Raw genomic sequence first — 25,882 nt, 5'->3', positions numbered from 1 at the left:
GTCCTTGGAGGTAAAGGAAATGAATTTGCCGTAATTGGCTCTTTTATAGAAATCCATATATTGTAGATATATTTCCATATATCTACGAGTCATGGTAAAATAAATCAAAGAACTACTTCTTCGTTTTTCTTGATACAACAATATACATATTTATAAAAAGACATTTTACAACAATATACATATTTAATAAATATCATTTATTAAACTATTGTAGGTAAGTTAAATAAAAGTAAACTGGTATAAATTTAAATAAGTCCAAAAACTAATTTCGATTTTGAAAATAGCTACTAATTGTCACTAGAAACTTGCCGTGACGACACTAGCCCTCTTGGTTGCCATTTTATTGAAAAAATGCTCTTTATTCAAAATCTGAACTAGATAGGTATAGAAAACCCTAATATAGTTTGAAAGAGCATTTGAATCTGCTTCGATTTATTTAAAAAAATACAATGTATACTTGAAATAACGAAGTTTTTATGTAAAATATATTCTTAAAATAGATCAGCAATTTTTGATACCCCTGTATAAATTTAAGGAAGCAATAACATCTTTCTGTAAAGTTTATTTCTCTACCTTTAAACTCAGCACAAGAATTAATTCTGAAAAGTAATGTACAGGGTGTTAATAATCTATTCTATTGTAGCATGCAAATTTAAATATCTCAAAAACCAAAGATTTTAAACATATTTAACTCTTATAATAAATGCCTTTTTTGATCGCAAGAATCCAAAAATGAAATGAAATACCAGGTGTTCCATAAGAAAAAATGGTATATATGTATAAAAAAACTTTGGTATGGATCTTAGTTCTGAAACACCCTGTATATATCAAAATAATTTTAAATCGTGCACATTGCCTCCCCACATATAACCATAAAATATTTTGTTTCTACATCTTTTCGTTTTCGTATAGTCAACCGAGGCAAATGAAGTGAATAAATTCCAGTTAGTCAGCACGGCACCGAATATGTCCATGGTTGGCAACAATGAATTTAAAAATCGCGCCTTCGATTACGTAACTAAAAGTTTAATTGATATGAAATATAAGTAACTTTTACCCTCCAAATTTCATTCCAATTGCTAAAAGCAGCTGAAAGAAAAGTATAATAAATCGACAAAAAATGGACTTTAACCCCCTCTAGCTATGAAACAAAAAGCAGGATCGGACCTATGTTGATATAAAAAATAAATCTTGTTTTTGCGTGAGGAATTTTCCCAGGAGAGATAGCACTTTTTTAAAAATACCCTGTTTTAGTTTTGTAATAAAAAAGGTGTTTTGAAAAATGGAAAAAACCTTTTGTTTCAAAAACTGAAAGAAAATTATTATTTGGTGGAGTCGAGGTGCCCAAAAAATATTTAAACACGGACTTCCTCGCTACGTCACCGCTAAAAAACGTTAATTTTCTTTTCCAGAAACACCCCTCACGATCGCCACCGGCATCAAGAAGCCCGCCAAGGTTCTCATGGCGCTGGTGAACGGCGGCGCCCTCCTGGACTACCGCACCAAAGACGGTTCCACGGCCCTGCACAAGGCGGTGGAACACAAGAGCCTCGACGCCCTCAAAACGCTACTGGAGCTGGGGGCTTCCCCCAACTACAAGGACAACCGGGGGCTGACGGCGCTCTACTTTACCGTAACACCCAACGTGGATCCGGTGTTTACGGAGACGCTGCTGCACGATTACGCGACGACGGGTGCCGCGGACACGCAGGGCTGGCACGAAGTTCATCAGGTAAGAATTGGGGTTCGGAACTTCGGGAATTCCCCTTTTTTTAGGCATCAATGAACCGGGTCTCGCCCGTCGAGAGAGAGAGAGAGAGAAGAGTAAAGCACATAAGCACAATAAAGCTTCATTCAGAACCTCCCAATTAGTGGAATAAATTAGTGGTTTCAATTACACTTTATACTTTTTAGTTTACAATCATTCACAATGTCTAAAAAACACAATTAATTAAAATTAATAAAATATCCTAGCAACGGCTTGCGGTAATCATTTGTATATATCCATGTAGTGGAGTGCTTTAAGACGTTAAGGGATACAAACCTCGGAATTCATTTACTGTGAACGAATTTTTATAAAAACTTTTTGCATTGTATTGTTAATAAGATATATTACAAAGTTTACCCATTTAAATTCGTTGCTTTCACTTTAGTATTTAAATAAACACACATATACAAATGCATACATACAAGATGGCTGGTTTGATTTGGTTGTATTCCGGAAAAGCTATGTATCAGGATTCCTATTTGAGATTTTCACTCCAAACCTTTTACAAAATATATGTTTAATGGTAGTTCACATTTCAAAAATATTTTTACAGATATACAGGGTGAGTGAAATATGTATCATTTATTTTTTCGAGTTCAGTGAATTTGATATAAAATTCCGGTTCCAAAAATACCTTAATACCATAGAGTATATTAAACAGTCTTTGAATTATGACCACGTCCATGAGGACGTCAATATAGACGTCCAGGAACATTCGTATGAGAACTTCTAATCGACACGATCGACTTATTGTAAGTTTATCGCTAAGAAACCGCCGTTTACCAGCTTTTCAAATTGACAATGAGTTGCACTTAAGAACCGTACATATTAACTAACGGACTACAAGAAGAAGATTAAATGAAGCAAATCTTATGCCAAGAAGGCTTGCTTTGGGACCAGAACTTACTAGATGTGTTGACTAGGCCCAAAAGCAAAGGCATGGTCTTAATGTAAAAATTACGAAAAAATGTTAGTGCCATTTTAAAACCGAATATTTCCAACAAAAATAAAGCTAATGAGATGAAGCAAAAAACAAACCATCGAGAGAGGATATATCTAGATGATAAAATAATTTTTAAATTTCTTGCTGTTTTAACATATTTCACAGGGTGTTTCAAACTTTCACCAAAATATCAACATTTTGTTTTCCCTCGTATAATTAACAGATGAGGAGTTTTTTTTAATTTAGAAAAAGATACTAAAAAGTTCAATAATTTGGCAACACACTACTTAAAAAATCATCAAAATCGGCCCATTAAAATAACATATATATTAACCTTTAAAATACATCAAAGTTTTAGGATACCCATTTTTCGTGCCGGTGAATGTATTTCAAAAACTATACATTTTAGTCATATACTTTTCTAATGAAACAAACCTTTATTTTTTTAGTAGAATCCAAAAATCAATTAATATATAGGGTGTTCCATTACAAAAAATATAACTTTGATGTATAACTTTTTTTGGGGACACCCTGTAGAACTCTACATAATTTTAGAAAATGCTTTATATTGACTTACATAAGCTCACAAAATTTCACTTCAATATAAACCTTTCTTCTCCTTGCAAAACCCGCGTCGTATATGACGCGCTACCTTGGTTGGTTTGGTAAATTTTTACTTGGTACAATTTTACTCCGAATAAAACATGTTTTTTTTTCAAACGCCGCAAATAATTTTCTTAACAATTTCAAACGTTCCAAACAATACACAAAAATAATATATAAAGACTTAAAAGTCATACCTTGTATGTAATTATATATCGAGAAACTATAGTTACGCTCGTTGAATTTGACACTTTATGTCAGTTTAATAATAGCTTTTTTCGTTTTCCTGTTATTACCGATTCCTAACCGTCCTAGAACTCTGCAGCGCATGCACAAATGAAATAATGTCTTCATATTTCCTTCTGCGCATACGCACTACAGTTCTAGGACGGTTCAGAATCGGTAATAACAGGAAAACGAAAAAGGCTAATATATTTTCGTACTTTTATGCTTAGGCGTAAAAGTGCTCTACTTTTATGCCTAGGCTATAAAATGACTTTTTTATATTGTCCATCACGTTGCAAAAATTAATACTTTTGTGATGTTTGAAAAAAACATATTTTGCAAGTGAACTAACACACATTGGTACATGGTCTATACCTGAGAGTAACAAAGAATACAAAAGTTATAATCTCGGTTATAATAGAAACTTTAAAGAAAATATTATATTTCTTTTATCGAGATCTACCAGCCCTGAAAATATTCGCACTTATTTAAGACTCACCCTGTATACTCTGCCAGACAGAAATTTTTTATATTGTGAAGAAATTAAGTAATAATTATTATTGTTGTTTGATGGCGTCTACCCTGCTGCAACGTGACAAACGAAAGAATAAAATTATTCACCATTTTCCCTATTTACGATATTTTGAATAATATTCTTATTGTTGCAATTTTATTATCCCAAAATTCTATGAATTATATCCTTACCTGAATTTAAATTCAATTCTACTTGTCTTCAGTTGTGGCAAGACCTTCTTCATGTTAAAGTGTCCATTTACACTGCATAGATAATATTTATATTTGCATATTGTGCTTATTTCTACTATTCCTCTAAAACATTTTCTGAATTCTGTTGTATTAATATTTTGAGATTCAGCAGTAAGATCACAGTGATTTGTTTCTTATTTGTAATTTAGTAAGTTTTATTTTATTATAATTCTGTACAGGGTGAGTTTCGACAACAGAAACACGATTATGAGATTTTTTCGCGGAAAGAAACTTGGAAATGGGGTTTGGTAATATCAGAGATTAAGAAATTTTACCGTGGAAAAATTTCCGGTTATCAGGCAGTTCTAAAACATTTTTTAAAATTTAATAATAAATAATGAAAATTTAAAAGAAAATGCACGATTTTCAACACCTTTTTGCACTAAAACACATAGACGTGTTTCTGGTGTCGAAACATAATACCCCTAAAAATATTTGCACTTATTTAAGAGTCGCCCTGTAGTGCAATCCTTTTTTAAAATCTTTATAATGTCAAAAGTGGTGTGCTCTCATTGTTTGCATATTTTATAAAAAAATTGGAGTAAAAACTCATCTTTCAGAGTGAGATTTACCCCCAAGTGTGTTAGTGTGTAAATATAACAAAATATATCAATATATAAATTCTATGTACGAAATATATTCGAACTATAAATTCTATGAAAGAAAAAAATTTCGTCATTATCATTCCAATTTTCCAACTTCAAAGCAAACTAACATCTGTTTTCCATTTATAGGCGTGCAAAAACGGTCTGCTAAAACATCTAGAGCACCTGCTGTTCTACGGAGCAGACATGAACTCGCGTAACGCATCCGGAAACACCCCCCTCCACGTCTGCGCAGTCAACAGCCAGGAATCCTGCGCGAGGCAGCTACTGTTTAGGGGCGCAGATCGGGAAGCGCTGAATTTTGCCAACCAGACGCCTTATCAAGTGGCGGTGATAGCTGGCAACATGGAACTGGCGGACTTGATACAGAATTACCGTCAGGAAGATGTCGGTAAGAAAAATTATTTTCGATTTTTTTTAAATGCCTATTTGTGTGATTTTCTGGAATGCACTTTTTTGGATAGTTTTTAAGTAAATAAGATAATAAGGAATAAATATGGTGGTTTTTTTAAAACATATTTTTTTTCTAAACCCATATTTTTCGTCGATATAGATAATACCTTTTTATTAGACTCTGGAAAGACGATCATATGCAATAAAGTACCGAGTATTTACTATTCATATAATAGATTAATCATAAAAAGTGTAGCATAATTTAAGTTTCTTATTCTGTGCTATTAGCACAGAACAGGTACAATTCGCACCTGTTCTGTGCTTTGACCGTGTCAACCAGGCTTTAAGATATACCGGGTGCGTCTCAAAAGTAGCTCAGTCCTATAAATTTGTTATTTTTTCAAATAAAGAAATGAGATGTTTAGTTTTTAAAAATGAGATTTGCTATGTTAGTATATATGACATAAATTAGGATTTATTGACGTATTCAATTCTTTTCGATCATTTCCTGTTTCACCGGAATTCATTCTAATATACGGTTCTTAATATTCTCTGAATATGCGATTCATAATGACAGTATTACTCGAAACACCAAGTATGTGGTACCAAAATATTCGTAAAAAATGCTTTTTTCCAATATGCTAATAAGCCACCCTCGTTCCATTTGGAAAAATTGAGATATGATTAAAAATACGAGTTGGGCTTCTTTTAATCGGTCAGGACAAGACACTAAAAACATTAGACGATCATATCTATTTTTCCAAAGCTCCTTGATGAAAAATTAGTGTTTTTAACATTGCCATATGGCACTCTAGATTGAATTTAAAATACGATTTTTTAGGGGAAAATGTCAAAAGTTGACATATGATATGTCATTCTATTCATTTTTGTCATTTTCTATCGAATAAAGAAAAAATATACCGAGAGTGCCATTTAAAAATCAAAAGTTGTAGTCGTCTCCTGTAAAACAGACAGTGACCAAAATCAATTGAATACGACAATCAATCCTAATTTATGTCATATACTAACCTACCAAATTTTGTTTTTTTTTATCTGAAAAAATAAAAAAGTTATAGGGGTGGGTCACTTTTGAAACGCACCCGATATATTACTTGTCTGAGCTTGAATCAACAATTTTTTGCCCTGCTCTATATTTACTAATTCTCTGAGCCTGTGTTCTAGGAATAAAAAATTGAATCACATTGTCTTATACTCGTTGACAGTTCGAGGTTTTTTCGATATCGGTATTAAAAATATCTAAACTAATCAATCTATCATCATAATGGTTTAAGGTTGTCTAAACCGTAATTCGCTATTATTTGAATGTACCGCTTTTTTTCTCTCTTCCACGAACTATTACCAAACTTCCCTATATTTCGATATATTTGTAGCTGGAAGCTATAAAAAAACTGCAAATTTTTCAACATCAGATAAATGTGTTTAATCGATTATATTCTAATTACTAATCCTTTTAATAAATCACCTTGACAGGTGGTGCTTAATTTTCATATAAATGATTTCTAATCTATCTGTCATATTTGCGAAGGTTTTTTCGGCTCCCTCTTGTGAAATTTTACAATAAATATTTGATAAAAAAACAAATATTTTCATTAATTATATTAATCTTATTTTATAATAAGATTAATGCATGTTTGTTTAAATAAATTTGTTTTTCATTTCTTGACAATGGGGGTAAAAACTGTTTCTGAGCTAAAAATACAATATAAAGAATATGAACAGTTTTTAAGAAATATACAGGGTGATCCAGTGTATCATGTTTCTGATCGGATTTTAACTTTTATAAAATAATAGGACAAATAACGTTCATTTTAGTAATATTTTTGTCAATATACTAAGTGTAAATATTTTTATGGAGCCTTGAAAAAATAGATTTCATCGTTTAATGTTTTTCGTATCTTGCCCTGGCCGGTTAAAAGATGCCTAAATCATATTTTTAATCATATCTCACTTTTTTAAATAGAACGAGGGTGGTTCATTAGTATATTTGGAAAAAACATTTTTTTTACAAATAATTTGATACCACACACTTCATATTTTGAAAATGTCAAAAGTTGACATATGATATGTCATTATATTCAGAGTTTTATTTTCTATCGGATATAGTAAAAAATATCGAGTGTGTCATTTAAAAATCAAAAGTTGTAGTGATTTTCGGAGAAACGGGAAGTGACCGAAAACAATTGGATACGTCAATCTATCCTAATTTATGTCATATATTACCATACCAAATCTTGATTTTTTATCTAAGGGTGAGCCATTTTTGAGACGCGCTCGGTATAATAGTTACAAATGTAAATATATTGACAAAGGTATTTTTGTAATATTCGCAGCTATTGCCCGAATATTTTCTAAAAAAGATATTTAAGCATGAATTGAAATAATATTTTAAGACTTTTTTAAAAATTAATGACGTAGCTTAAGTTTGTAATTATTAAAATAAAATTACAGAAAATAGGTCATATATAATGATAAAATGATAAAATAATCATTACAAATAAACAAAATAATTTTATAACATTTCTACAAACTATATTTATTCCTAATTATCTTAACTGTTTTGTACATCATAATGCTTTTGCATGTTTGTTATTGTTTTAGAAAAATGCAACCTCTTTGCAGCGTTTTTTTTTATATTTTCTTATTGATTGGTTATATTTCAAATCATGAACATATAACTTAAATGAATACACTTAATTATTTTTATTTTGGAAAATAAAATCTATGATAATAATAATTTTCTAAGAAATTTACGGGCTTATCAAACAAAAACAATAAAAAGCGCTCTAATTTGCCAAAAACAAAGCCAAAAAGGATATGTGATTCTCTTCCAGTCCTAAAGGAAATCTCTTCATACGTTCTATACAGAGTGTTTCCAACTTATTTATAAACTTCCATAATATATTTCGGTTAATTACAGCTGGGGGCTGGAACTTTTGGTGTTATATAAGGAAAATAAAACACTAATTTCCCATATAATTTATCTTTATTAACGTCCTTATCTTCACAATATATTTTATGTTTTACCTTCCTTACTGTTTCCAATATCAATACAAGACATTAAGCAGTCTAGCAACACGACTAACAACAGTAATGAGCAAAAAATAATATATAGTTCATACCAATTAAACTTTTAGTCACGTGATTAAATTTGACCGGCACAGCGTTGCCCACTTTTACATATTTTCGTTTGATCAAAGTATTTCAGTAAAAAAAAAATAATTATAAATATATAAACAGTTATTAATTTACATCAAGAAAACTCACCTTCTTAACAGCACTTAAGGGACATAATGAGTCACTACTACCACTTTCCCATTTAAAATATTCTAATAAAGTTGTGATGAATTTCTTGCATTGGCTATTAAGCTATATTATACCACTTCGCACTAAGAGAGGTTCTAAAAAGAACGTTCGACTGCAAGTTATGCTAGTAAAACAATTTAAGCTTAAAGTATCACAACACAATTCATTTAAACCAAAAACTCGTAATACAAAACTAAAATGTCAAAACGAATGACATAAAATAAATAAATAAATGTGGCAGCTTGATATTTTTTACAGCAGAGCTACCACCCGAATCCCCAGCGGGAAATTTAAATTACAGTTGGTCAGCCCGGCGCCGAATATATCCATGGTTGGCAACAATGAATTTAAAAATCGCGCCCTCGATTACGTAACTAAAAGTTGAATTGGTATCGCTTATATAAATCTCGAGCGTTACTACAGTAAAGAAATTAACACATATATTGTGAAAATAAAGATATTATTAAAGAAAAAACTATAACTAAGAGAAGCTTGAAACTTTTTTGTTCTTTAACCACCCAACTTACATTTTTTGGTTAAAAAAGTAAGTTGGTTTTACTTTGTATATTAACATATCGCCAAATTCTGTTTTATTACAGACAATTTATAACCCTGATCGATCTCTGTACATTTGCAAAATGAATCCGTTTGTTATTTTTCCTACTTTTGGAACCGTTCCAAAACATGGAAATGGTTTTGCAAGGGAATGGGCTTCTGTATTGAGCAAAATCGTCGTTGTCATTAACCTTTTGGCAACACCATTACATCGAACGAGACATTTTTAGAATTTAAGAGTTCGAAAATTGAGAACTTGTCTCGTTAAAGAAAATTTATGATCGGAACTATTTTTGATTCAAGGAAAATATGTGTATTTTTTATCTTCTAATTTTTTTGTATCCCAAAAAGGGACTTTAAAAAAACATGTTAATGCTTTTTTAAATAACACTGGAAACAATACTTAATAGTACTTTTTTATTTAATAAAAATGGATTTTTTTGGGGAAAATGGAATAAAGTATTAACTTTTACTCACCAACATAAGTATCTATTTATATGCATTTTTAGAGTAGTTATTGCTATCATATTATGAATCATCTTTACAAATACCTACTTAACATTAGAAAAAATACCATATCTAAATAATAAGATTGTATGAAAATGTCACTTCAGATTTCAGATTTCCTAGATAATAAAAGATTCATCATTGTTGTTGTTTTTAAAAAAATAAATACAATAAATAATTAAGTATAAAAACTAAAACAATTAAATGGAGATACATCAAAAAGAGCAAAATATTGATGTATTTTTTCAATAATAATCCTTTACCTTAAATAGCCTAAGCTTAAGTTTTTTATATTTAATTTATTTGATAAGGAAAGCCACTAAGAGGTTGAATTTATTTATTTATTGCATGGAATGATATCTCGTTTGTATGTTCAGATATTTATATAAACTATTATATTTAAATAAATATTAAGTGTATCTCATTTGTCATCATTCCTTTATTTTTTATATAACAAATAAGAAAGAATGCTATGATATTGTTATGTTCTCATCCATAGAGTTAAAAATTAAAATTCTCATCACATTTTTAGCGAATGGACCCTGAAGTAAAATTACTTAATTTTGCAAAAACTATGCGTTGGACGAAAAAAAATCAAGAGTAGAAAATTATTGAGAAACGAATGAAAATTTTGGAAATAATTTTTATTCTAATACAAACCAGTGGCGTACCATTTTTTGCTTCAAAAATATTCAATGCAAATCCAGTTTGGACGACACTGGTTGAAATAAATAAAATTATTGTTTGTAGATTAACATTAGTATTTTTATGCATAAAAGACGTGTATTAAGATTCATATAGATATCTATAATAACATCACAATCATTATGAAAAAAAGTTTTAAAAAAGTTTTACCACCCTGTATCTCAAAAGTTAAGACGTTTAGGACACGCATTCATATGAAGTTTTTTTTCTTAGAATAGGTTCAGCAATCACCCTCTTAAACATTAGGATGTCATTAAGGAACACCCTGTATGTATAAATATGATAAAAAAATGTTCAATTAAAAATGGTAAAAATGCGTATAGTACGAGAGCTAGCAACGTCTTGAAAACAAGTATTTTTTATATATTTTACTATGCTCTCTGGAACAGCCCCTGGCAGGCCGCCTGGCTGCCGATAGACCTTGCGTTGACTACTGCGCATTGAAAGAAATTCCTATATTTTTGTTTAGTCCTTTAAATACTAGTATTGAATATAAATCGTACAAGTCTCCATAGCGCTGTTAGTTCAATACCGGCTCACAGTGGGGTATTTGACACAGATAGCTGATCGAAATTTTTTTATGTAGACCTTATATAAATTATTGCTATTTTCAATTAAAGAGGAAATATTATGAACAAAATAAAGGATAATTCGTCGATTCTGAAAAAAAGAAAGAAAAAAAACTGTTCCAGTGTTTCCACGGTCAATGCCACTAATGCCAGTAGTAATATCGCAACTAATACTACTAATGCTACGACTGATCCGCGAGCAATGCCCATACCACTAAAGTCGCTACTAATGCCAAATTGTGCTATACTGCTCACTTTGTACACAACAATGCCATCGCGGTTTACACCTCGCATTAGTATATCACTAATTGGCAAATTAGTGATATACTAATGCGGAGGAAACCAAGAAAGTTTTTCTCATTTTATCAGCAAAGTCGCAAAAAGTCGCAGTATTTTATTTTACTGTATGAAAGCCCAATGTTTACTAAGTAAAACGTATATAGACAATATGCTGAATTCTTCGAAATGCGCAACTTAATCTCTAAGTATAATAAAAATGTCACAAATTTAATCAAATTTTCTGAACGCCTAACTTTTAGTTGCAAAAAAAATCGTTAGTATAGAGAATATCAAAATAAATAATACGTTTTTGTAGAGTACATACCTGCAGCTTGCTGAGCCATTTTCAATCAAAACTATAATATAAACATAAAAAGAGCACAAGAACAACAACAATTTGTAATTTTAAATATAACATTTAGCCATTTACCTCTTATCTGTGAGAAGTAACAACTTTGACGTTTCGTTGAAACAAATGAATGCAACTAAACACACCTATAGCAACGCCATTCATGGCAGACATGATTTAACTTATCATTTATCTTTTTTTGGGAAACTCTCAAACACATTTGCTTTTTCGAATTTCGATCACCTTTTTCATGCTAATACCCCACCGTGCGGCTGGGGGTAAACTTTTTTATTTTGTGTTCGTTTATATTCTAATAGTAAAGTATTAAATAATTTTGGTGATTAAAAAAACAATTATTTAATACTTTACTATCAGAATATAAATGAAAATAAAATAAAAAAAAGTTTACCCAAGTCGGTATGGAACTCTGAACTTCTCGCTTTATAGGCTGAACGTTTTTTCGCCGCGCTGTGCGCTATGGAGACTTGTTCGATTTATATTCAAATACTAGAATTTAACGGACTAAATAAAAATGGATAGGATCTTCTTTCAATGCGCAGTAGTGCATCGCAGTAGCGCAACGTCTATTAGCAGCCAGACGACTCGCACGCTGTTCCAGAGAGCATAGCAAAAGATATATTTACAGAGCCAGCTTTCTTAAAATACTTTCTCGAAAACGTTGCTAGCTCTTAGACTAGTAGTGATGGTTGGACGAGCTGAATACGAGTAGTAGACAGACCTTATAACTCTTAAAAAACAATAAATAATATCATAGCAACTCTTTCTCAGTACCACGCTTACACTCCCCCCCCCTTCGTTTCTTTCTTAAACCATCTGAGCATGACAAGCCTGGCTGCACCCCATCTGTTTTCAGTACCCTTCCGCGGCCCCCCCAGCTACAACCCCAAACGGCGCAGCGCCATCGGCTGGCTGAGCCGGACGCCCTCCCTCGGCGCCCTGGCCACCCAGGCCTTCCCGCCCCCCGTCTCCCCCTGTCCCAGCGATCGCTCCTCGCTCCCCTTCAGCTCGGCCAGCTCCAGCCTCAGCGAGGGAAGCAGCGGCGGCAACTGCACGATGGCCCACCATCACGAGACAGACACGGCCAGCATCGTTACCGGTGAGTACTATTGCTCCGATCTATTTGTATTTGACAGCTGTGTCTCCTTATTGTTCATTATTTGAGGTAATTGGTACGTTTTGATTTTTAAATGGTGTCGAGAAAATTCGAAATGATTAATAATGCAATTTATTAATTAGTTCTATAGAAAAGTTTTGTGAGACGTGGAGAATGCGAATGGAAATATGGTCTCGACGATTCACCAGAAAGTATGAAAAACTTCCATCTAGATACTACTTCCATCTATCCAACTAGATAGAAAAGAAATACTGCCGTCATAGGAAGTCAAATATCTGGGAATAACCCTCGGCAGTAAACTTCTATGGAACAGGCATATTAAGCACATTATCAGCAAATGCTCTCATGATATACAGAAGATTGGCGATAAATAGATGAGGCTGTGCCCCTAACATTTTGCGCTGGATGTATACCAGGATAGTAACCGACCCGTGATTACTTATGGAGCAGCTGCTTGGCCATGAGAACGCGCCGAACAGTAGCAGTGGAGTGAGTGGAGGTCCTTCTAGACCTAACACCATTGCACATTGTCATCGGTCATTGACAGAAAGTAGAGGGAGAATTGTTAGCTCAGAAGCTTGGAACACCTTCAAAAGGAAAACTCCACTCCTTCAATTCCTAGTGTATGACATACCAAGCATGTACAACTTTGAGAAAACACCTCACTGTAGTATTGAACAATAGCTTGACATGAATTTGTTTCGATTCTCAAATGTAGCAGACCTCCTTCTAACGACGACACTGCAAAGGATGCGGAGAGGAAGAAGAAACCATAGAACATCTGTTGTATCAGTGTCCGGCACTGGAATACCGATGCTTTAAAACTTTAGGGCAATGTTTTTTGGAGGGACTAGAGGAAGCAGCAGAAGCCAACATCAGCGACATCGGGAACTTTGAAAAGAGCTGCTGGAAGTGCATTAACGCAAACGAAGAATGAGAGGAAGGTTTGGTATAATAATACAGAGGATCGCAATGGGCCCAAGACCTCCAAGTGAGGGATCAAACAGGATCCCAAACCCCAACAACCTAACCTAGTATAGAACAATAAAAAGGATTGTAAGAGAGAAATATTTACTCAGACCATAACGTAACGTGGTATACTGATGCTTCCTTAACCAAAGCAGGAACAAGGATAGGAGTATTTGGGCCGAAAACGAAATACTCCAAACCAATAGGCACTTACCCCAACTTCCTTTAGGTAAAAATGTACGCTATCGAAAGATCCGAACAACTTATCTTAGACAGGAACTATCGGAAATAAGAAATAGTCATTTTATTCGATAGCCAAGCAGTATTAAAAGCGATCAACTCAGTAACCATCAATTCGAAGTTGGTCAAAGAATACCTAGAGAAGCTGAACAAGTTAGGCCATAGAGCTAAATATGATAATAGTTATGAAACCAAATAATTATCGGTATTTAAAGTTGATGGAATTGACAGACGGAGCAAGTGCAAATTCTGTCAATTTTGTCAAGAAGAAAGATAGTCTGGCAAATGTTCTGTTCTTTTACTAGACGATCATAAGCACTTTCCAAAGAGTTATAATAGATATAGATATTTCAGTGTCCAAGTTATCACATTTTATGGAAATATGGAATATGAATACAACTGGGAGAATGGGATCTACTATAGAGATACGAAGAGAGTTACAATAGATATAAATATGGGCAGTGGAACAGGCCAACAGCTAATTCATAAAATCTAGCACCAAATAAACACTAATGTTGCTAAAATAGACTGATTAAAACTTGTTCGCGAGAATGAAATTTCCTTTTTTGTATTAAATGTATCTATAAATAATTATTATCGAAAATTTAGCTATCTATTTCTTGTCATTTAAATTTAAAACGTACCAATAACCTTACCACATCCGACATAATACCAATGACATGAAAAAATTAGATTGATATATTTAATTAACCATCCTAATCTCTAGCAGCCATATATTATTTTCCAATTAACTTTAGAGACAAAAGTAATTATTTTTTTATCGGCACTTAATTGTTTCATTGTTATCAATCTAATTTATCATTTTTTTATAAACATACTTATAGCTGTTAGATCTAACAGCATGGCTGTATGTGCATTTGATTATCTCTAACTTCATCATGCTCTTTTTTATTATTGCATTAACTTACGTGTTTTATAAGTATTATTGTGTCGATATTAATAAAATTAGACATATTGTTTACAAAAAAAAAAACATGTTGTATTTCATTATGATTATTATGATTATGTATTGTTCCTAGTAATTATTAGATATCAATTGGTCGAAAAAAAACCTTAACTTATGAAAAAACTGCTTGGAACAAAATAATAGAATTTTAAGTTTTTTGATATGTGTATTTATAAAATAGGTAACGATTTAACTACTTATTATACTACTAACGAACATAATTACATGAATTTTAAAAAACTGAAGTCCGTTAATAATTTCCGAACGTACTTAAAATTTTCTAAACAATATGAACTGATCTCAGACACACCTTAAGACAGATATTTGACAAATAAAGATGACGTAACATTGAACCATCGCTGAACAGACAATATTATCTAGTATCTCCAAAAAAAATCCTTTATGGGTATTTCGCCACTGCACTGCAAGAAAATCTACAAAATAAAATAGTTATTTTTTGTAAACACTTCTGCGTTAAACCTAAACGGACACTACTTGTCAGAAGTTATGTTTACAGTTATACAAATTTGCCTAACAAAGAAAAAAAATGCTTAACGTTTCAGAAAGTTTATCTCTTTCCGTCGTCGGAAGCAAAAAAATGTAAAGAATAAAGAAAAAATCTATATAAAGTATTTAAATTCAACTATTCGAGAACACTTTACTTTTTTAAAACAGATACGTCTACAAGAAACCGTTGACGTTCTGTTATAATGTCATTTTAACATGATTTTCTTGCAGTGGCGAAATACCCATGTAGGATTTTTTAGAGAGATGAATCCGCCACATAGGTATAGACATTATCTAGTATATACAACACAGGACACAGATAACAACAATTCAATTTAATAAATTACATTCTCTCCAGTAATTAGATAGTCCGGCATCTAGAGGAGAGAAAAAGTTAGGAACCAAATAAAGTCCTCCTTCGCTGTAAGTAGATATAAATCAGGATTCGTCCCAATGCTGCATCGACCAACATAAAGTTTTATCCTGTCCATCGCCCACTCGGTTAATTACGAGTGACAGTCGTTATGTCGCGAGCTCGCTGTTACGACTGCGAGATGTCCTCTTCTATCCAAACCACTAATATTAAAACTAATAGATAGAGACATACAGGCATCATAGTAAAATTCGCGTTCAAAAATATGTGTGATCGAATTTTATTTATAAACATTCAAAAAATTAATTCTCTGGTTGCTCCTTGAAATAGTTTAAATTCTAAAGCAGAGATTCCCAAACATTTTTTTCTCGTAGACTACTTTCAAAACTTTATTGATCATATTCCCAAAACACGTCAAAAAATGTGCATATATTAAAACACTCCACTAACTGGACGAGGGCCCGAATTCTGGAACTTTTACATAAAAACATTACGGTTTCAAAGCGGTAAGCGAAAGTATTCGATTAGCGGAACGCCAAGCAGTCGATTTTGGATTCTCGTTGCCGTGCGAATCGTTTTCTGGGTACGGGTTGACAGGGCCGTATCTAGACCAAAATTTCGGGGGGGGTTTGGCTTGGGGGAGGGGGTACAAAAGCTGCTAGGAAAAAAGCATAATAAAAAAGCTTTGGGCTACACTCAAATCTTAATTGAAAATAAAATTTTAAAAAAGTAACAGGTAAAAATTATTAATCTTAGGGAATAACCTGGTCTTAAGGATAAACTGGTCTTTTCCCTGGAAAAACGATTGACTACCTCTTCGATATCGATATTTATTTCTCATGTCCGCTTAATAGAGCAAGTCCTGTCAATCGCTCTTGACCTGTAGAGTTACGTAGGAAGTCCTTCAATCGTCTTATGCCGCAACCGCACATGCGGCATTTAGCGAACTCCTAGCGCTCGTCAACTACCGAACGCTCGTGATCGGACTTCGCCTTTCCATCCACACATGCGGGCTCTGATAGCAACAACATAGAAATAAGCGCTCGTTCTCGTAGCCGATCGAGTCGCCGAACTCCGACTTCCTCATCCATACACATAGGAAATCGGCGAAGCCCCGATTGGAGATCGCCGAATACCGAATGCCGCTTGAAAAAGACCTTTCTGGTGTAGCTGTTGACGCTGGTAGAGTTGCTAGGATCATTAATAAAATGTATATATTTGGAAATATACACTGGTTACAGTCCGATTATCGTTTCGATGACGTTTTTAGGTCGGTCGACTGCAGGTAGCTGCTTCCATTTTTGCCGTCACAAGTCTAGTTGTGCCGCTAAAGTGTCATAGCCCAAGAATTCTTTGTCTAATAGCAGAACAATAACAAACGTTAATCACGTTAATGACCAGCAAAACTCACAACATTCAAAATCTTGTCCTTGTCTTTTGCTGTTTTAAACACTTGAATGTTGAAAGTCGAAAATCGAAAATAACATTTGCTTTCAAAGTGGAAAACTGAGGTTAAGGTGTATAATGTATATTCATCAATGACTAAAAAATACAAGGACAAATAGCACCCGAGACCAAACTGTGACCATTCTTCCAAACAGTGCCGTGGCACATATTTTACTTAACATTGCCGCTTGAAGGGATATTTATATTTTTGATATTATATGTTTTCACTACGCCTATGGTGTATCGGGTGGTATCATACTAATTAATTACGAAAAACGTATTAAAATGTTAACAAAAGGTACATAACTAGTATCGACGTATAGTACATATCAAGTACATATAATATCAGAAAAATAATTATCGAATTCAATAAAAAACGCTAAAAAGGTGTAGGGGACTGTTTATTTCCCTATAAAACGTAACTTCTGGCTCTTTCTTATCATTGCGCCTTTTACACTTGAAAGCTGAACAAATTACCATTGTAATAAAGTTTATACAAAGTTCACTACACACAACCAACTATTAAAAATCGCTAAAATTGTCGCTGATGACCAGCTGATGATTCATTCGTTATGTCTAAAAAGTTGGCGTCTAAGGTCACAAATTCTGCTGCAGCCCGTATATGGGCGTTCATGTCCTTGTATTCTTTAGTCATTGATATTCATCCATCTTCTTCTTCTTCTTTTTTGTTTCGTTCTTACTTACTTAATGATCATTACTTTTTAAAAATTTTCGGCCATAATTTCGGGGGGGGTTTGAACCCCCAAAACACCCCCCCAGATACGGCCCTGCGGGTTGAGCATATATATTGGCAGCATCGCAATTTCTCAGGTATCTTAGTCAAATGTAGATAAAACAATGAAAAATGTCAATGTTACGTAACCTCACAACCTATTGTTGAGTTATGTCAACCTATTTTTCTATAGTTATGTCACTATTCCTATTATACGAGGGAAATGTTGAAGACGCTTCTCAGAATTTTCAATGTTTTGAACAATATTTATAGCTGCCAAGTCGTAAATTATCAATTACTTATTGAGGAATTTATAGAAGAAGAAGTAATTTTCAATAAACAGCAAGATAACGCACAAAATCACAACATTTTCGATTTTTACTGAAAGTTTGACAAGCAAAACGATCCTTTAAGGTAACCGTTTTCGAATCTCTTAGCGCAATCAGTAAAGACGCTAAGCGCGTCAAATGAGAATACCCAAATCGGTAGTTAAATGCGTGCTATGCGAAAATTAACATCATATACCTACGCTGGGCGTCTAAAAGCGCTTAGAGTTTTCTAAGTTACAGAATTCGGGCCATGGAACTGTTCTGCTTCCCAAGTGGAAACCAACTTAAAACGGAACTCAGGAACTTGAAAGATTCCGTAAACTACGATACGAATTATCCGACTGTCTAAGACACTCGAAAACATTTTTCAAAACTGACGATCGAGAAAAATCAAAGATTTTCCTTGGTTCACGGTTTTTTAACAGGACACCTCAGTATTTGAAACAACAGCGAATGCAGATTCTGTGGGGAAAATGGGAAAACACCAGAACCCTCGTCACTGAGTACACTGAGATGATAAGCATTCGTACCATAAACTTTGGTACAACTGATATTGGAGATGGGGAGCTAACTTCTGTAAGACCGTCTCAGATACTGACTTTTGTCAAAACCCTGAGACTGTACGATGAGTTATAACTTAATAAAGGGTGTCAAAATGGATCTATAAGGTCGCGGTATTTACTTCTCCTCATACAATCCACAATCTTTTCGTTTTGTACACTGTATTATTCGTTCTTCGTTTTTCTTATTCTATCGGAACTCGAAGACATCTGATTCAACGCCACCACCATCGAATCGATTCGTTCCTGAGGACTTACGATCGGTGTTTCTGTTTTTGCATCGGAACGTATCTAATTTGCGCTTTGCTCTTCTCCGATGCATTTCCGCATATTTCAGCAGATTAATCGCCATCGACAAACGTGTCACAGACGTTAAAAGATATAGATTACCGATTACCATAGAAAAAAAAATAAAAAAGGGGCGAATATTGTACAGGAATAAAGAAAACACAACATAAATAAAACAAAATATTTTATTAATAATAGGTAATTTCAATAATTTACAAACATTACTGAATTTTATACCTTAAAGGTTAGTTAATTAAATTTAATCTTAATAGTTTTAAAGCATTATCTTTTGACTTTATCTCTCTACATTACTCTAAAATCTTATATTATTAATACATACAAAATGGTATACAGTTCGTCTGCTGGATCTGTGTCTATGAAAGGAATGCGGACAAAAAACATTAAAATAAACAGCAATATATTTTATACGTCGACTTGACGAGTACGTCACCGCAAATCGCTCCGCCCACTCATTTTATTGGCTACTTGCAAATTTGTCGAATTTTTATTGATGGGACGCGTCGTCTAATTTTTTACGAAAAACATCGAGAGAATATCGTTTCCCCTCTCACGGATACCCCTTAGCCCCAGAACGAACAGACGTACAGTACAAACTTTATTGATGGCTAATACACCTCTCTGGACATTATTAGATTAAGAATAAAAATTCCGTTTATAGTTCCTCCGATTATAAACTGTGCTACACCGTTGACTGAACAAATTTGGAAGTTACGCAAACTAATGGGCGAATTCGTGAAAGGTTAATTTGATTTCCCCTTATAGTACGAGAGCTAGCAACGTCGGAAAAACAAGTATTTTAAGACGTCTGGCTCTTTGATATATCTTTTACTATGCTCTCTAGAACAGCACGCGGCCCGTCTGGCTGCCGGTAAACGTTGCGTTCCCTACTGCGCATTGAAAGAAGATCCTATATTTTTATTAGTCCTTTAAATTCTAGAATTGAATATAAATTGAACATGTTTCCATAGCGCAGTGCGTAGAGTTTCCGACCACGAACCGATGATTCAGAATTCGAATCCGGGTCAGGGCAAAGACGTTTCTATTTTATTTTCGTTTATATTCTGACAGTAAAGTATTAAATATTTATTTTTTTTTGAATTACCAGAATTATTTAATCTTTACTATCAGAATATAAACGAAAATAAAATAAAAAAGTCTTTGCCCTGACCCGAATTCGAACTCTGAACCATCGGTTCATGGTCGGAAACTCTACGCACTGCGCTATGGAGATATGTTCGATTTATATTCAGTACTGGAATTTATAGGACTAAATTAATAAAAAATATAGGATCTTCTTCCGATGCGCAGTGGTGAACGCAACGGGTATCGGCAGCCAGACGAGCCGCATGCTGTTCCAGAGAGCATAGTAAAAGATATATCAAACAGCCAGACGTCTTAAAATACTTTCTGGAAAACGTTGCTAGCTCTTAGACTATTACGTCTCAAGTGCTGTACGGTGGAGACACCAATCGTTCTGCGGTTAGCGCATAAAACACTTATTTTTTATATTCGGCCAGCGAAGGCATATCGAAGACGGTGTGGATCTGAAAGCGACAGTGTTACCATATTAAAATGTGTAATATCTGTAATACGTTTGACGAAAATATCTTTGGATGAAAAATCCGCGTTATCTATAGAAAATGTATTCGTGTTAAACAAAAATAAAAAAAATGAAAATTGGCTTGAAAATGATGATTATTGGCATTTACCATAATATTTGACATATGAAATAACAGTGATCTTCATTTCCAAGCCAACTCTGACGCCATTTTTAATCATATAATATTATATTAAATAGTTTAATGATAGAAAATCAGTAGTTCTGGCAACACTGTCTCCGGCAACCACCCACTCTGTCGACTGAAATCAGAACTACGGTACAATATTCTTTATGCGCTGTAAACGATCAGCGCGCAGTGGCGCAGCGCTAAACTAAATTTCGGACAGGCTGACGGTAACGCCAGCTACATATCGAACAGGTTTTGTGCCACGATATCACCCATAATGTTGCGTATCTTCTTATTTTTTTTTTAATCAACGATATCATCATTATTGGTCGGTTAATAAAGAACAACACTACAAACAATAAAAACCAAATCGTTTCAACTGTAGCCGTCTACCTTTTCAATCTGGAATCCTAAAAGTCTTTAACACAGTGTTGGCATCGCTCCGTATATAGATATAAAGAAAAACATCCTTTTCTTTCTCAAAACAAAATGAAAACTACCGATGGGAACACGGTATGACCCCGGGGTCGGGCTCTAACAATAACTAAAAAAAGAAAAAAAGAAGAAGAAAATAATAAAAAAGAAAGAGCAGATGTGCACGGGTTTCAACTTATTTTGTTCCCCGATTTTTTATATGTCTTTTTGTTGGTTTTCGCAACGAAGTTATGTCACGCGCTCACGTCTTCAAAAACATATAAAAGATTTATGGTACGTCATGTGGAAACAATAGAGACGTTTCAAGAGAGGCAGGACGACATGCGGTTTGAGTTTTTTGAGGGTTCTGACGTAGAAGATCCAGTCAGAAAAATATGATATACGATTCTTAAAAATTACGCGTATTTCTATAAAAAAACAATATGTACAGATCCAAGCCAAAGAGAACGACAGTTTGTATTGAAATTAAATTTTGTGAGCTTGTGTAAATCAATTTAGAGCATTTTTTAAAACATACAGAATAACATACCGGGTGTTGCATCGTCGAGCGGGACATAGGAAATCCCATGTAAATTTTAATGGGGTCAGTTATTGACTTCCCTAATTATTTTAGAGAATAATTCTATTTAGGTTTATTGAAAAGCACTAAAACCCACATTCAAAAGAATAACTTTAGATATTTTTGATTAGCCCGTTTACGCGTTATCGCCGATTTCTTTTTAAATATTTCTCCTTTCTTATGGCCTTGTATTTACTTATGAGCACCAGTCAAGGTAAAAGATAACTGTCAAATGAAGTTGTCATTTCAGAAATTTACCTATTTAGTGCTTTATTATTATTGAAAACTCATACCTACATCGAAAATATTAGCCATGAATTACACTACCGAAGAAAAAGTATTGATGATTAAATGGTATTATCAAGGAAATAGTTATCAAAAGGTGTCGGACATGTTTGCTGCTCTGTATTCGAATAGACCGATACCTACCTGGAAAATCTACAATCGCAAGGAATATCCAGAGATTTAAGAGCAAAGGTACCCTAATAAATAACTGCAGATGTGAAGCAAGGCAGAAACAAAGAGAAGATGCAAGAAATGATACCGACTTGGAAGTTTTATTGTGCGTGGAAGAGAACGATGGAAATATCAGCACAAGGAAACTTGAGGATGAAATAGGAATAGATCACACTACAGCGTTTTGAATTTTGAAACGACATAAATACTATTCCTTCAAATATGAAAAGCACGAGATGGGGACGAAATACGGCGGCAGGCGTTTTGTTTTGATATGATGGAAAGAGCAAATACGGATAGGGAATTTTTAAAAAACATATGTTTCACTTACGAATGCACGTTTACCTTAAATAATGAACCCAATGTTCAAAATTATCGATATGAAACAAAGAAAACCAACACAGGTTTGTCGAAACAAGGACGCAATATCCACAGAAAGTAAATGTTTGGGCAGGGATATTCGGACACAATATTATCGGGTCATTATTTCTTACGCGAAATTTAAATGCAGAATATTATTTGGAACTACTCGAAAATCATATTTTACCTGCTTTACATGATGCCGCTAGGGAAAATCAGGAAGTTTGGTACCAAATGGATGGCATCCCGGCACATAGTACCCTGGCTGTTCGGGAATATTTAGACAATAGTTTTAATGGAAACGTTATTGGCCTAAATCATACAGTAAATTGGCCAGCAAGGTCTCCTGATATTTCGCCAAATGACTTCTTTCTCTGGAGCCATTTAAAAAACAGGATATACAAGGATAAAAAATACCCAAATCTAGACGAGTTAAAAAATGCCATTTCTGCCGAATGCAATAGAATTTCAGTTTACCAACTAGCGAATGTAAGAAGAGAATTTTATGATCGCCTGGGTTATTGTCTAGCAGTCGATGGAGGAATATTTGAACATCTAAATCATAAAGGTCTAACAATTTAATAGTACCTAAATTAATAAATTATTGAATATTGTAATAATACTATAATTAACCTTGTAATTGGTTACTTTATTTTACTTTAATTCATATTAATTTGTATTTATAAATACATTTTTAAGATTTCCGATGTAGGAATGAGTTTTCAATAATACATACATACACACAGCCGTTACTCGCTGACAAGTATTCGACACACATAAAGAAAATGGTCACGCAAGGCGTTTCCTTTCATGAGCTTTTCTGTGACTGAAAAGCCCGATACGTGATGTTATCTGCCTACCGCACTCCGGACATTCAAAAATCTCATTGCTTTGTTGCCTCTCTACTTTTTGGTTGCCGCTGTTAACTGAGTTTACAACCCTTCTCCATTGAGTTCTATTGTGAGCTGCTTTTTCCCACTCATTCTGCATGTTAATTCCCTTTAAATTTTCGTGGAAAATGTCCTTGTATCTTTTCAGTTGTCCACCCGGCCTCCTCTTACCGTCCACAAGCTCACCGTAAAGCAGAGATTTTGGTATGCGGTTTTCTTGCATTCTGCATACGTGACCAGCCCATCTTAAGCGGGATTTTGTGACCATGACTTCAATACTCTCGCAGTTAGATTTTTCAAGGACCGATACGTTTGAGACATGATGGAACCACCGGACTCTTAAGAGTTGTCTAAGGTGTCTCTGTTGCAACTTGTTCAATGCGTTCATGTGTCGGCGGTAAGGCACCCAGGTTTCGCTCCCATATATCATGGTGGGGATTATAATTGCTCGGTATACTGCAAGTTTTGTTTTTGTACTCAAGTCATGATTGTAAAAACCCTGTCTTTTAATTTCCAGAATGCCCTTGAGGCGCTACTAATCCTGTGCTGAATTTCAGAGTCAATATTGGCCTTTTCCGAAATCAAACTGCCAAGGTAATTGAATTCCGCCACATATTCCAATAGTTCTTCTCCGATTTTTATAGCATTGTTGTGATCTTCCGGGTGAGTGCACATGATTTTAGTTTTGTCGATGTTTAGCTTAAGGCTCAAAGCCTCGTATGCCCAGGTATATGTGTTCAACATTTCTTGTAATTGTTGTACCGTGTTTGCAACTAGAGTGCAGTCGTCAGCGTATTGAAGTTCTGTGATAAATTTTGTACGTGTTTTTGCCCTGAGTCTTTTTATGTTGAACAGACCGCCGTCATATCAGTATCTAATGCCCAATCCTCTCTCCTGCAGTTTGCTGTCCACTATAATGGAGAGCGCTGCCATGAATATGTTGAATAGGAGAGGCGCTAAGACACATCCCTGCCTAACTCCTGTATTTGTTAGGAATGGGTCTCTCAGTGATCCATGATGTGACACTCTTGACTTGTTGTTTTGGAGGCTTTTACACACTGTAAGAAATTTGTTGGGTACTCCGAACTTTTCCATAATTGCCCAAAGCGCATCTCTGTTCACAGAGTCGAAGGCTTTTGTTAGATCGATGAATGCAACATAAAGTTTAGACTCCTGCTCTTTTACTTTTTCCTGTAGTTGACGGATGGAAAATATGGAATCGACGGTGCCGCGGTTGGTACGAAAACCCCTTTGCGATTCTGGAAGGATTTTTTCTATATATGGGTGCAGGCGGTTTGACATTATTTTTGCAAGAATTTTTCCGCCGATAGCCAATAGCGAAATTCCCCGGTAATTTCCGCAGTCTGATGCACTTCCTTTGTTCTTAAATATATTCACTATATTCGCGTTGCGAAAATCGTGAGGTACCTCTCCGCTTTCCCATACGACATCAAAGAGAGCCTTAAGATGATCCATAATTTCTTTACTTGCACACTTATAGATTTCCGCCGGAATCGCGTCACAGCCAGCTGATTTGTTGCTGTTTTATGGAGGTCTTTATTTCTTGTTCTGTTATTGGGATGTCTAATACATCGAGGCTGTTATACTGAGGTATTGTGTTTAGTGCTTCCATATTGGGGTTGTTTTCTTGGTTAAGGATATGGCTGTAATGTTCTTTCCAGTGATTTCTGATTTGTTCTTCCTCTTTTAGAAGTTCGCCATTTTGAGCCATGATTGGGCAGCTTACCTTCTTAGTTGGACCGTATACTTCTTTTACAGCCTCGAAGAATTTACGATAATCGTGATGAGTGGCGTACTCTTGAATCTGATTCGCTTTTTGTGACCACCAGTTATCCTTTACTTGGCGCAGTTCTCTTCGAAGGGTGTTGTTGGCTGCTTTAAAGTTATCTACCAGTCTTGGATTAAGTGGATTTGCAGTGACGGCTTGATGTGCTCTATGCTTTTGTTCCAAAAAAGCCTGTATATGCTGTTGATTTTCGTCAAACCAGTCTGGTTGTTTCTTTTTGTTCGACTTTCCCAGTACTGCTTCGCTGGTTTTATGAATCGCATCCCTTAATTGTGTCCAGTCTTGTTCAGCTTCCAATATTGAGATTGAAGTTATCGGTGGAAGTGATTCTTTGATGGCTTCCCGGAGGGCGTCGGCGGTATTCTTGTTCTCTAGATCCCGTACGTTCAATCTGGTCATGTTGTTTTGCTTTTTACAGCGTGGATGTTTGGGTTTTAACTGGATTTTCATTTTTGAAATTAAAAGTCGGTGGTCAGTGCCGCATTCGGCA

General features: G+C 34.4%; 1 protein-coding gene across 6 annotated transcripts in view; it reads left to right on the top strand.

Moving 5' to 3' along the window:
• Positions 1–25,882, top strand: part of LOC115881533 (SH3 and multiple ankyrin repeat domains protein 3) — a 154,479-nt gene that overhangs the window by 89,013 nt on the left and 39,584 nt on the right. For 4 of the 6 annotated variants that reach the window (XM_030899066.1, XM_030899065.1, XM_030899064.1 and 1 more), the window contains exons 5-7: positions 1,413–1,732; positions 5,039–5,300; positions 12,465–12,707. In XM_030899066.1, the coding sequence (XP_030754926.1) occupies positions 1,413–1,732; positions 5,039–5,300; positions 12,465–12,707 (825 nt within the window). The remainder of the gene's footprint in view (positions 1–1,412; positions 1,733–5,038; positions 5,301–12,464; positions 12,708–25,882) is intronic. The other 2 variants (XM_030899068.1, XM_030899067.1) reach the window with 1 other exon arrangement.

Source organism: Sitophilus oryzae, unplaced genomic scaffold (genome assembly GCF_002938485.1).
Source record: "Sitophilus oryzae breed Bouriz unplaced genomic scaffold, Soryzae_2.0 scaffold_172_pilon_pilon, whole genome shotgun sequence".
In the NCBI taxonomy this organism is placed as follows: Eukaryota; Metazoa; Arthropoda; class Insecta; order Coleoptera; family Curculionidae; genus Sitophilus; species Sitophilus oryzae.
The sequence above is the reverse complement of the archived record's forward strand: the minus strand, read 5'-3'. Positions and strand labels throughout refer to the sequence as shown.